The sequence below is a fragment of the Lepidochelys kempii genome, chromosome 2 (assembly GCF_965140285.1).
Source record: "Lepidochelys kempii isolate rLepKem1 chromosome 2, rLepKem1.hap1, whole genome shotgun sequence".
Classification (NCBI taxonomy): domain Eukaryota; kingdom Metazoa; phylum Chordata; order Testudines; family Cheloniidae; genus Lepidochelys; species Lepidochelys kempii.
Window position 1 is genome coordinate 108,757,966 of NC_136381.1, and position 14,229 is coordinate 108,772,194.

At 44.6% G+C, this 14,229-nt stretch overlaps 2 protein-coding genes across 2 annotated transcripts in view; both read left to right on the top strand.

The window, feature by feature from the left end:
• The first annotated feature begins 3,787 nt into the window (after positions 1-3,787).
• Positions 3,788-14,229, top strand: part of MBOAT1 (membrane bound glycerophospholipid O-acyltransferase 1) — a 91,710-nt gene continuing 81,268 nt past the window's right edge. The window contains exon 1 of the mRNA XM_073331898.2: positions 3,788-4,304. Coding sequence (XP_073187999.1) covers positions 4,215-4,304 — 90 coding nt within the window. The 5' untranslated portion in view covers positions 3,788-4,214. The remainder of the gene's footprint in view (positions 4,305-14,229) is intronic.
• On the top strand, positions 10,449-12,481 carry LOC144930214 (uncharacterized). The gene is made up of 2 exons (XM_078851605.1): positions 10,449-11,350; positions 11,940-12,481. The coding sequence occupies exons 1-2, from the start codon at positions 10,765-10,767 to the stop codon at positions 12,092-12,094; spliced, it is 741 nt and encodes a 246-aa protein (XP_078707731.1). The 5' UTR covers positions 10,449-10,764; the 3' UTR covers positions 12,095-12,481.

Sequence of the window (14,229 nt, forward strand, 5' to 3'; positions counted from 1 at the left end):
TGTAAAAAAGTGGATTGCACCCTGCAGTTTATCCTGGTTAAAGAATAATCTTTAATATTCTCAAATAATACTGAATTGGAATCAGGATTTAATAATACCAAATTAAAGAAATCCAAAATCACTGAGCAGAGCATAGGCTTTATAGCATGTGACTCACTCTAAAAGCATTAGGCCTTTTGTCTTCTAGGAGACTGAGTTAATTTTGCAGACTCTTTTCTTTCCCTCCCACTGAGAAAGTGATCTCCTGATCTGTAATGAAATTATGATAGTCACAAACAATACACATACAAACTACAGAAGGATTCCTTCCATGCTTATAGTATTAATTGAAATTAACAGGGTGCATGTGGTAAACATCTACTTGTGAGCTTTACTATTCTTGAAACGTATTGTAGTCTGTATTACATACAACATGGAATTATATACTTTGATACATTAACAAAATACACAGTAAAGTGAGCAAATGCAAAACTGAATGTTCAGTATGAATGATTAATATTTGATTTTAAAAGTCCATGAAAACGGTTCTTATATTCCAAATACTAAATTCTCGGGTTTGTTACAAAATGCTCATCCCAGTTCAGCCATAGCAGAGGATATCAGAAAATTGTAGAAGATGTACTAAAGAGGAAAAGTCAAGCTTGACTTGAAAGAACTTTTTATGACAAAAGACTAGTAAAACAGATCCATCTTTGTAGTCTTAAGAAAGAGAATTTTCAGCACTTTCAGATAAGTGGATCATGATTGATTTATGAAAATTACAGAGAGGTAAATTCCTTTAAAGATTTCCAGTTTTAACAAGGATAAGTTGTATTCAGCGTTGAATCACTTAGTTGTGAGTAAATCCTACTGGGACCAGTATCTGACTGTCTATCTTAACTACTTATGTGGCCCTCGATGCCGTAGTATCTGAGCACATCACAACCTTTAATGTATTTATCCTCATAACATCCCTGTGAGATAGTGAAGTGCTACTACAGTTAACAACACCTTGGGGAAGGGAGGTTGTTTGTAACTCTGAAATGTTCATAACTCTGAACAAAACATTATGGTTTTTCTTTCAAAAGTTTACAACTGAACATTGACTTAACACAGCTTTGAAACTTTGCTATGCAGAAAAAAATGCTGCTTTCCCTTTTTTTTTTCAGTAGTTTATGTTTAACACAATGTATTTATTTGCTTTTTTTGTGTGTCTCTGCTGCTGCCTGATTGTATACTTCTCGTTCCAGATGAGGTGTGTGGTTGACTGGTCAGTTTGTAACTCTGGTATTCTTAACACTGAGGTTCTACTGTATCCCTATTTTACAAATGGAGAACTGAGGCACACAGACAGTAAATGACTTGCCCAAGGTCACACAGACTTATTGAGAAAGGAATTTAGCTCAAGCCCTATATGTGCAATGCTTGCACCCTAATGACTGGATCATCCTGCCTCTCTGTCAGTTATGATCAACATTGCACCACCTAACTTGAATGTTACAAATTGTGTTTAAGTGATTAAATGTCTGAATAAAGACAAGGTTTATATATTAATGAGACTGCCTGGAAGAGTTCATTGGCCAGTCAAAGCAATGCAAAACTATGCAGCCTTCAATTACTCTCCTCATATGTCCGTAATGTGCCTACCATACTTCCGATACAATATTACTATTTTATTATGTATATAGTTATTATTACAGTTAGAGTGTGTGTGCATTGCTGTTACTTCTTGTTTTAGGGAACCAGATGGAGTGACTGCACATTTAACATGTTAACAGGACTTGCCTCAAATATGCTGTTTGAGAATTCTAAAGTGTGGCTGATACAGATTCATTTGAGATTTAGAGAGCTAACAGAACTGGAGAGTAGGCAATACTTGAGAGGAAAAGCTATGCCATTTCTTTGGGGAAATAGCTGCTGAGACCAGGCACTTAGAAGATATTTGATATATACATTGATATGTCTGACCAAGTATACTAAAGCAGTGGTTCTCAAACTTTTTTTTCCGCAGACAATTTGAAAATTGCTGAGGGTCTCGGCAGACCACTTAATGATCTTTCGAAATGTTGTCTGTACTGTTAGCTAACTATTGTAAAGCACTTTGGATAAAAGCGCTATATAAAAAAACCCTTCGTAATTAACATTTTTTGTTCTACAAATAAAAGCATACAACTCATATTTTAATATCAGTAGTCTTACCTTTCTAATGTAATGAATGTGCCTCTCTCCCCCACTGCGGCAGTCCATGAGCTGGGGCAAGGAAGGAGGGGGGTTTCTCCCTCTCTCCCCCAGTGCAGCAGCCACAGAGCTGAGGCTGGGAAGGAGGGGCATCTCTCCCCAGCAGCCGCAGCCCCGGAGCTGGGGAAAGTTGCCTCTTTCTCTGGCCGCCGCAGCCCTGCACATCCCAAATCCCCCCCCCCCCCCCCCGCAACCTCTCTTCTCGCCCTACTGCCACCTCACACCTACCCCTTATTCCCCCCAAGGCCACCACCTCACCTACATGTGCGTCTTCTCTAGGGTCCAGGCACCTAATTAGTGGAACCACTCCTGTGTGGCTCCACTAATTAGGTGGCTGGCCCTTCATTCTCTCGTGTGCGGCCACCCAGGTGTGCACCTTGGAGGGAACTATCCCTGGAGCACCTGAATGCAGCTTGCGGACCACTGGTGGTCCACGGATCACAGTTTGAGAACCTCTGTACTAAAGCTTATCTTAAGCTGAAGAGGAAACTATATTCCTTAGAAAGCTTTTACTAACTATAGGATAGTTAAGCACTAGAAAAGTTTATTGAAGAAGGGATGCTTGTGGAATCCCCATCACTGGAGGTTTTAAAGAACAGGTTAGAAAAACACGTCAGGGGTGGTGTGTATGTGTACGTGGTCCTACCTCAGCATGTGCGTGTGTACTAGATGACCTTTTGAGGGCCCTTCCAGCCCTACATTCCTATAGGCTAGATGTGCTGAAAATTGTATTTATATTCTGGGTTGAATGTGTGGATCACATGCTGTTTATCAGTACAATCTTAGTGTCATTAATAAGGTCAGGGGTAACAAGAAATAACAACAAAAATACATAATGTGTCAGCTGTTTCCCAAAAAGTAGAAGTGGCATCTGACAGTAGGTATGAATAAACACCAACAACGACTAACTTTTGCAGAAGTGGGAGATAGCTCTTCCTGGTTATTCTATCCATGCCATTCAAAAAAATGGAATCCCTTGGCATTTTTTGTACAATTTCCCATCCTGAAAGACTACTCTTCAGCCGTATATACCTAAATTGTGTGACAGTTTCTACAGGTCCCACATTCCCTAGGGATTTTTGCCAGACACAAACCTGGGCAGCTGCAAGGTGAGCATTTACCCTTCAAGAGAAAAAAAGAGAACTGTACGAACAGCATGGGACAACCTTATATGGCAGGGACACCCCCTCTCCTCCCCCAGTGTTTTATTCTTGATAAAGTTGTGATGGGCATGATTAGCCCTAGAAAATGGTTTTTGGGTTTTTTTTAATGACTCGGTGTTTCACACGGGATGCGGGGGCATTAGATGCCAGTTTCCAAGTGAAGGGCTCCCCTCGCTTCACCCCTCACCCGCTGCTCCAGGATCATTTTGCCGAGGTGCGGACCAGCTGCCCAGAGACGCCTGCCAGGCAGCCCCTGCCAGCGGGGGGGCCGGGAGTGTCTGTGCTTCCCCAGAGGCGGGCGCAGCCCCCGCAGCAGTAAGCGGGCCGGCGCAGGTGACGTTTCAGCGGGCGGAGTAACGGGCAGGAGCCCGGCGAGTGTCCCGCGCCCAGGGGCTCCGCTCGCTTCCCGCGCGCACCCAGCGGCCCCCGCGGCCCTCCGCGCGCTTCCACTGACTCCAGCTCCCGCCCGCTCCGGCCTCCGCCCAGCGCGCCGAGTGACTGGCGGCTCCGCCTATGGGCACGTCCCGGCTGGCTCCGGTGGGCGGGGTCTGGCCGCCAGCCAGCTCCCCCTCCAGCCCCGGGCGGTTGTCTTGAGGCTCCGCCTGGAGGATGCTGCTTCGGCCGCCGCCCAGTTCCCCCCGCCGAGTAGGAAGCCGGGAGCGGGCATCGCAACCAACCCGCGGCCGCCGGAGGGGCAGAGCCTAAGCGCCGCCGCCGCCGCTGCATCGGCCGGGCGCACGTGTGTGTGTGTGTGTGTGTGTGTGCGGGGCTCCGGCCGGCCCCGGCGCTGCGGTGGCTAGGAGCGGAGGGAGGCCCAGGCGGGAGGGATGCAGGATGGCAGAGGCACCCGGCGTCCCCTACCGAACCACGGGCTCCACCTTGCTGCACCCGCTCAGCCAGCTGCTGGGCATCCCGCTGGACCAGGTAAAACCGACACAGATGACGGGGATCAGGGGTGCCCCAGCAAGGGGCCGGTTGTGCCTGGGGAACGGGAGGGAGAAGACGTCGGGAGGAACTAATAACCTTCAGTATGATGCGACGGGACTGGAGATCTGGGCTAGACCAGGCTTATTTTGCAAGCTTATATGTGTATCAGTACATGTGTGTCAGACCACGCCGTACAAGAGTAATTTGCGACCTATTAGATACATTGTATGGGATATTTTACATAGGGCTCTGTATGTGAGAGAGGAGGTTTGCCACAGATCAGTTATTTCGTATGACATTTTGCAAAGGTGGTCTGTCTCGGTACCTCAAGAAACAAACCTAGGCAAGGTCAAAATGCACAGATCAGATAACTTGTAATGGACATATATGTTAAAAGACAGATAAGGTTAATTTGAAAGGGCAGCCAGAAGAGATCAGAAAGTCAAGAATCTTTGTGATTTTATTTTTAAGAAAAAAGGAAAATGGGCACAACATGTGTACAGATTGCAGAGCAGACACTACTGTTTTTCTCCACTTATGGCTTTAGATTCTGAAATTCAGTTTGTATTTTAAAAGATATTTCTTGTCCGTGCATAAAAACATACTTTTAAAACCCTGGCATAACCTGTGTAGACTTTGAGGAACTCAGGATGCTTTATTAGTTATAAATTACAACTATAATTATATGGAGGACTTGTGGCACCTTAGAGACTAACCAATTTATTTGAGCATGAGCTTTAGTCTCTAAGGTGCCACAAGTCCTCCTTTTCTTTTTGCGAATACAGACTAACACGGCTGTTCCTCTGAAAACTATAATTATATGACATCAAATGTGTTAAAGGCATTTTACAGACAGCCTGAAGACAAAGTCCTTGCGCTGAAGATTTTACAGGGTAAATAGATATGTACGAATGAAAGATGGGGATGCTGTGTAGTAGAAAGCAAAGTGAGCAAGCACTGAAGTTTGGCAGGTGTCTTGTTAGTTCCACAATTTTTGTTTATATTTAAAAATAAATTCTGTTATCTGTCTTGTTAGCACTTATTTGAGCTATGATTACTTAGGTAGCTATACATGGCTCTTCCCACTGTTCAGAGTCATAGTATTCTTTAGGGATTAATGCTGCTACAAGTAGTGATATTGAACCTAAATAAGGGAAAGTTTAACACTTTTTTGGGGGATGGTGATGGTGGTATTTGCCTCATAGTCACTTAGCAGCTGACTAACCAAAGCAGCTATTTGAATACATTTTGTGTCAGGGGACAGGGGTTGAGTGTTGTAGCTCATAAAATTGTAGCCAATTAATTCAGCTGTTGTTCCAGACTATACCTCCTTGGAAGGGAGATTAGGAAAAGGGACTTCCGTAATAATAAGGGACTGTTGATCCCCAAAATACCTGTGCTGAGATGTGTAATCAATTCTCAAAATAAAAAAAATATTAGAAAAGCATCTTACAGGAATGCAAGAGTGTTCAGAGCACTCATGCATGGCATGATATATGGGGTTGTGCTATCACATGTTCATTTGTAGGCTCATTGTGAAATTGACCTCTAAAAGGTAGAGAAAACATCGGTTGGTCTTTTCTCTTTATCATTTTTCAAGCATACACACACCTACTGCCCTTTCTACATTCTTTCAGCAATGAGGAAGTTCAGCCTGGAAGTTTGCTATATCAGCAGACTGATGTGTTCAGTAGTTGAGATTGTGCTGTGAGATAAACCAAGACAACAAAGATTTAGAGTAGGTGTTGAAATCAACAAAAACCAGGATATTAAGATTGACTTGTTCTCTTTTACTCATTCAGGAGCTATGCACCGTTTTGGCTATTGTTTTTATAAATTAATAATAAAAAAGAAATTTTCAGCCCCTGCTCCCTTCCCCCTCAACTTAAACTCCTAAGGCTATACATGCAACTTTAAATTTGTGCATGCGTACAGATAATGTGGGGGTTTTTTTACTAAAAAATAATATTTTTAAAAGATTGGTATTTCTAGTATTTAGTAACTACAGGAAAAAACAGGATTTATTGTAAATTCTACCTGTAAACCTATCTGTGAACGTATCTGCTAGTCCAGTCTGCTTACTTTAGAGGCAGGACAAAGAGTTTTTTTCTTTTTCTTCCTTTCTTATTTTTAAAGGTATTATGGGATGGAAACATTTTTAAAACAGTGTTAAAGGAACCATATACAAACAGTACGTATTGGCCGGGACGGCATACATCAGTGTACAGTACAAAGAGTATTTGACAGACTGACTGAAAAGTGAATAGCTTTCAAAAATATATTCCTCCCTTCAGTGAAGATGACATAAAGACTATATTCTCTATGGACAAAATTCACCACTTATCCCCCTCATTGCCCAAAGCCTGAATGGTCATTGTTTAGGGAACTTTATAGGGATTGTAGTGGACATAATGAAACACACATACACACGATAGGGAGTGGGGTAGCAGGTAGGGTGACCACAATTGTTGGATGGAAATAAGAGAAAAAACGCATGAAAAATAAGGGACACCACTTTATTTCACTCTATTTCTCTTAGCATATCATATACTTGTCTCTCAAGCATATACTTTAGGGCAACAGAAAAATACAATGCAGTTATCATAAGCTTCAAATGAATGTGTAAAATGGTCAGTGTCCCTTTAAATAAGGAATTGGGTGGTCACCCTATCAGCTGTAATGAGAGGGGCTCGTGACAGTTATGAAAGCCCTGTGTTATAATTCCTCCAGAATTTTTCAGAAAGATTGGGGTGATGTGCCTTCCTCTTATGAAATCTGCTTAAATATTTCTGCAAGAAGACTGATTCATGGGACTCATAAGAATACTTCTAAGATCTGATTGTTTTTTTTTTTTTTTTTTTTTGCCTTTGGAATGCACCAGCTTGTGCCAAGTGTCAAAGATTTTCAGATTTCCCTGAGGTAGGACATGCCCAGAGCTCCCCACAAGAGCTTTACACACCTAGCCTCTCTTCAAATGATATAGATTAAGCTCTGTGCAATAGTGTCAATATAGATAGGAACAAAATGCAAACACTTCCAACCTTTGTGCTAAATATAAGCTTGTTTGCCAGGTGGTGTTGCCTTCTTCCTTTGGTGGGGGAGAGGGTTTTTGTTTAAATGAAAAAATAAATATGGATTGTTCAGTTTTTAATCCCTTTTTTATGCAGAACTTGCCTCTCTGGCTAAAAGAACATAGCGTTTATTATAAATCGTGCGTATAAAGGGAAACATCTTGTAGGAATCCTTTATTAAAATATTAATGGTCCCTCCATGGCTTCTAAATCAGGCTCTTGCCTGTTATAAGGGAAATTAACCTTGTGTGTCCTCTAGTCTACATGCATCTGTGGCTATGGGTTCAGTGCAGATCTTGAAATCTGTCCACACCCATCCTGCTCCCCTAGTGCCTGTCTGGAGCTCAGCATTGCTACTAAAAAGGGCTCTGGGAGTACCCTGCATGCCTGCTGTGCATCCACCCACCAGAGCACAATGGAATTGTGATAGTTTCTTTATATTGCGGCTCTTCCCTGGCCCATCTGCCTCTGGGAGAATTTCACCCTGCGATAAATGCCAGGACCACAAGCTGAGCTGGGGATGTAAAAATCAAGCTGTATGTGTTTGTTTTCTAACTTTCACATGACTCCTAATAAAGATTCTGCAGTCTGCCCTCAGCTGGCCATTCTGTTGATGAAGCCTGAGTTAAAATAGAATCTGGCGTGTTCTTTCATAGCTGTATTGGCTCTGCTGTAACAACAATAGGGGAAAAATGTATGTAGGTAAAATAATCATCTTGAACAAGTGCGTGGAGCATATGTGTAGAGTAAGAGAATGACATTTTTACATAGTTTTTTTCCTCCTTTTTAAAAATGAAAAGATGAATCATGTTTCAAAATAATGCAGAGTTCTAAAGAGCATCTAATTAGTCAACACATCTAGAAATTAGACAGTACTAAAACTATTACTGACCAAACATTATATTAATATGAGATGCTAGCAAGGTTTGCTGGTTTACATACATAATAAAGAGTTGCCATGTCTCCACATAAATGGTATATATTCTTTTTTTACTTGTAAGTTTCCATTAGATAACATATCCTTCTATTTAACAAACCTTTCATTAATTGGAGCATGATTCTGTGGCAGTACTTCTTTAGCTGCAAGAGTACCAGATGCAAAAGAGGATAAAAATAATACAGTGTTTAGGACATCAGTAAAGCAAGCCTTGAATAGCTGATTTCTGTTTTAAAAATATTGGCTCACCACAGTATACACCTCCAGTAATATAAGGCAAAAGAACACTTCCACCTGATATGCTCAAAGTCACCAGTTCTACCACAGCCCTGCAGCGTAAATTGGAGTCAGATACAGCAAATTAAAGAGCAGACTTGGAGTAATAGAAATCTTTTAGACAATATTAAGTTATAAAAGTAGATGTGCTTAACTGCACTGTACAAGTATGTTAAATGTATGTCTGCAAGGACTTGACTGTGTATTTTTATCCATGTACAATGCTTAACCCATGTACAAATGTTACAAATACAAACAAAAGATAAATATCTTATTAGAAAAAACGAGGAGTCCTTGGACTCCTTGTTTTTGCTGATACAGACTAACATGGCTACCACTCTGAAATTAGAAAAAACGTTACCACTCAAGGCTCCTTCACAGCATAGTCTATTTGATAACCCAAATTCCCTTTTCAGCAGCCCCCTCCACCCACCATAAATGCCCATCTCAAAACCTCAGTTTAATCCTCCCTGGTGAGCGTTTTAGCATGCCCCCAACTTAGTCTGACAGTGCCTGGATTTGTTGACTTTTAGCAAAGTGAGTTACAGTGTCAAGGCCTCTTCAGAGAGAATGCACTCCCACAGCTTCCCCTCCCTTTTAAACCAGGGGCCTTTTAGCTTGAGTATCTCCATTATCTGCAATTTCTGTGATATCACAAGGGAAGCAAGATGATCTTTCAGCCAGAGTTCAAACGGTTTAGGATTTGACTGTGTCCCTTTATCTATGGCGGTGTTTCCCAAACTTGGGACGCCGCTTGTACAGGGAAAGCCCCTGGTGGGCAGGGCTGGTTTGTTTACCTGCCGCGTCCGCAGATTCTGCTGATCGTGGCTCCCACTGGCCGCGGTTTGCCGCTGCAGGCCAATGGGAGCTGCAGGAAGCAGCGCGGGCCGAGGGACATACTGGGATAACATGATTTTGGTAATTTAAATATTCATGGTAAATAGGCCTAATGGCCTGTGGTGGGATGTTAGATGGGGTGGGATCTGAGTTACCCAGGAAAGAATTTTCTGTAGTATCTGGCTGGTGAATCTTGCCCATATGCTCAGGGTTTAGCTGATCGCCATATTTGGGGTAGGGAAGGAATTTTCCTCCAGGGCAGATTGGAAGAGGCCCTGGAGGTTTTTCGCCTTCCTCTGTAGCATGGGGCACGGGTCATTTGCTGGAGGATTCTCTGCTCCTTGAAGTCTTTAAATTACGATTTGAGGACTTCAGTAGCTCCGACATAGGTGAAAGGTTTTTCGCAGGAGTGGGTGGTGAGATTCTGTGGCCTGCGTTGTGCAGGAGGTCGGACTAGATGATCATAATGGTCCCTTCTGACCTTAGTATCTATGAATGATTGATGTTTTCTATGTGTGTTATACATGGTTATTAACACACCTATTTTTTACTTGAATTCATTCACTGCAGCTGGACTTCATGTTTGTGTCTTGGCAGCAGTTTAAATGGAACATTCACTCAAATGATTACAGGCCAAGCACACTTTCATCTAAGTCTCTGAACAAAATGTATTGGGGACGTCTTACTGACAGTGATTTGAATGGCTTTTCCACTAAAACTGCTTAGGCATCAGTTGTGAGGAGGATGTGTGATAGAGATTTTCCATTTGGATAAAGTATAAATCATCCTAAACTTTGGTCTCAAATGTAATACCAAATCTTTGTGGAAGCTCAGAAAACTTCAGTTAAATCTGTAGCTATCTGTTTTCAGTTTTGCCCTATTCTTCCTGGTTCTTGCCAGGACTAGAAGAGAGTGAGCTGAATTATCATCCACAAGCCCGTTTATGTGACATTTGTAGCCCAGCTTTTGAAAAGGTCTAAGCCCTGGTCTACACTAGGACTTTAGGTCGAATTTAGCAGCGTTAAATCGATTTAAACCTGCACCCGTCCACACAATGAAGCCCTTTATTTCGACTTAAAGGGCTCTTAAAATCGATTTCCTTACTCCACCCCTGACAAGTGGATTAGTGCTTAAATCGACGTTGCCAGCTCGAATTTGGGGTACTGTGGACACAATTCGATGGTATTGGCCTCCGGGAGCTATCCCAGAGTGCTCCATTCTGACCGCTCTGGACAGCACTCTCAACTCAGATGCACTGGCCAGGTAGACAGGAAAAGAACCGCGAACTTTTGAATCTCATTTCCTGTTTGGCCAGCGTGGCAAGCTGCAGGTGACCATGCAGAGCTCATCAGCACAGGTGACCATGATGGAGTCCCAGAATCGCAAAAGAGCTCCAGCATGGACCGAACGGGAGGTACGGGATCTGATCGCTGTTTGGGGAGAGGAATCCGTGCTATCAGAACTCCGTTCCAGTTTTCGAAATGCCAAAACCTTTGTCAAAATCTCCCAGGGCATGAAGGACAGAGGCCATAACAGGGACTCGAAGCAGTGCCGCATGAAACTGAAGGAGCTGAGGCAAGCCTACCAGAAAACCAGAGAGGCGAACAGCCGCTCTGGGTCAGAGCCCCAAACATGCCGCTTCTATGATGAGCTGCATGCCATTTTAGGGGGTTCAGCCACCACTACCCCAGCCGTGTTGTTTGACTCCTTCAATGGAGATGGAGGCAATACGGAAGTAGGTTTTGGGGACGAAGAAGATGATGATGAGGAGGAGGAGGTTGTAGATAGCTCACAGCAAGCAAGCGGAGAAACCGGTTTTCCCGACAGCCAGGAACTGTTTCTCACCCTAGACCTGGAGCCAGTACCCCCCGAACCCACCCAAGGCTGCCTCCTGGACCCAGCAGGCGGAGAAGGGACCTCTGGTGAGTGTACCTTTTAAAATGCTATACATAGTTTAAAAGCAAGCATGTGAAAGGATTACTTTGCCCTGGCATTTGCGGTTCTCCTAGATGTAGTCCTAAAGCCTTTGCAAAAGGTTTCTGGGGAGGGCAGCCTTATTGCGTCCTTCATGGTAGGATACTTTACCACTCCAGGCCAGTAACATGTACTCGGGAATCACTGTAGAACAAAGCATTGCAGTGTATGTTTGCTGGCATTCAACCAAAATCCGTTCTTTATCTCTCTGTGTTATCCTCAGGAGAGTGAGATATAATTCATGGTCACCTGGTTGAAATAGAGTGCTTTTCTTCAGGGGACACTCAGAGGAGCCCATTCCTGCTGGGCTGTTTGCCTGTGGCTAAACAGAAATGTTCCCCGCTGTTAGCCACAGGGAGGGGGAAGGTTGAGGGGGTAGTCACGCGGTGGGAGGAGGCAAAATGCGACCTTGTAACGAAAGCACATGTGCTATGTATGTAATGTTAACAGCAAGGTTTACCCTGAAAGAGTGTAGCGACTGTTATATAAAATGTGTCTTTTTAAATACCGCTGTCCCTTTTTTTTTCTCTCCACCAGCTGCATGTGTTTCAATGATCACAGGATCTTCTCCTTCCCAGAGGCTAGTGAAGCTTAGAAAGAAAAAAAAAAACGCACTCGCGATGAAATGTTCTCCGAGCTCATGCTGTCCTCCCACACTGACAGAGCACAGACGAATGCGTGGAGGCAAATAATGTCAGAGTGCAGGAAAGCACAAAATGACCGGGAGGAGAGGTGGCGGGCTGAAGAGAGTAAGTGGCGGGCTGAAGACAGGGCTGAAGCTCAAATGTGGCGGCAGCGTGATGAGAGGAGGCAGGATTCAATGCTGAGGCTGCTGCAGGACCAAACCAGTATGCTCCAGTGTATGGTTGAGCTGCAGCAAAGGCAGCTGGAGCACAGACTGCCACTGCTGCCCCTCTGTAACCAACCGCCCTCCTCCCCAAGTTCCATAGCCTCCACACCCAGATGCCCAAGAACGCGGTGGAGGGGCCTCCGGCCAACCAGCCACTCCACCACAGAGGATTGCCCAAAAAAAAGAAGGCTGTCATTCAATAAATTTTAAAGTTGTAAACTTTTAAAGTGCTGTGTGGCATTTTCCTTCCCTCCTCCACCACCCCTCCTGGGATACGTTGGTAGTCATCTCCCTATTTGTGTGATGAATGAATAACGAATGCATGACTGTGAAGCAGCAATGACTTTATTGCCTCTGCAAGCAATGATTAAAGGGAGGAGGGGAGGGTGGTTAGCTTACAGGGAAGTAGAGTGAACCAAGGGGCGGGGGGTTTCATCAAGGAGAAACAAACAAACTTTCACACCGTAGCCTGGCCAGTCATGAAACTGGTTTTCAAAGCTTCTCTGATGCGTACCGCGCCCTCCTGTGCTCTTCTAACCGCCCTGGTGTCTGGCTGCGCGTAACCAGCAGCTAGGCGATTTGCCTCAGCCTCCCACCCCGCCATAAACGTCTCCCCCTTACTCTCACAGATATTGTGGAGCACACAGCAAGCAGTAATAACAGTGGGAATATTGGTTTCGCTGAGGTCTAAGCGAGTCAGTAAACTGCACCAGCGCGCCTTTAAATGTTCAAATGCACATTCTACCACCATTCTGCACTTGCTCAGCCTGTAGTTGAACAGCTCCTGACTACTGTCCAGGCTGCCTGTGTATGGCTTCATGAGCCATGGCATTAAGGGGTAGGCTGGGTCCCCAAGGATACATATAGGCATTTCAACATCCCCAACAGTTATTTTCTGGTCTGGGAATAGTCCCTTCCTGCAGCTTTTGAAACAGACCAGAGTTCCTGAAGATGCGAGCATCATGCACCTTTCCCGGCCATCCCACGTTGATGTTGGTGAAACGTCCCTTGTGATCCACCAGAGCTTGCAGCACTTTTGAAAAGTACCCCTTGCAGTTTATGTACTCGGCGGCTTGGTGCTCCGGTGCCAAGATAGGGATATGGGTTCCGTCTATAGCCCCACCACAGTTAGGGAATCCCATTGCAGCAAAGCCATCCACTATGACCTGCACATTTCCCAGGGTCACTACCCTTGATATCAGCAGATCTTTGATTGCGTGAGCTACTTGCATCACAGCAGCCCCCACAGTAGATTTGCCCACTCCAAATTGATTCCCAACTGACCGGTAGCTGTCTGGCGTTGCAAGCTTCCACAGGGCTATCGCCACTCGCTTCTCAACTGTGAGGGCTGCTCTCATCTTGGTATTCATGCGCTTCAGGGCAGGGGAAAGCAAGTCACAAAGTTCCATGAAAGTGCCCTTATGCATGCGAAAGTTTCGCAGCCACTGGGAATCGTCCCAGACCTGCAACACTATGCGGTCCCACCAGTCTGTGCTTGTTTCCCGAGCCCAGAATCGGTGTTCCACAGCATGAACCTGCCCCATTAGCACCATGATGCATGCATTGTCAGGGCCCATGCTTTCAGAGAAATCTGTGTCCATGTCCTGATCACTCACGGGACCGCGCTGACGTCGCCTCCTCGCCCGGTATCGCGTTGCCATGTTCTGGTGCTGCATATACTGCTGGATAATGCGTGTGGTGGTTAATGTGCTCCTAATTGCCAAAATGAGCTCAGCGGCCTCCATGCTTGCCTTGGTATGGCGTCCGCACAGAAAAAAGGCGCGGAACGATTGTCTGCCGTTGCTCTGACGGAGGGAGGGGCGACTGACGACACGGCTTACAGGGTTGGCTTCAGGGAGCTAAAATCAACAAAGGGTGTGCCTGTACATCAAGGAGTATTTCAGGCAGGACTGCACGGAGGGTTCCAATAAGAAATGGTGCACCTAAGTTATCGTTGTTATTGGAACAAGGAGGTTA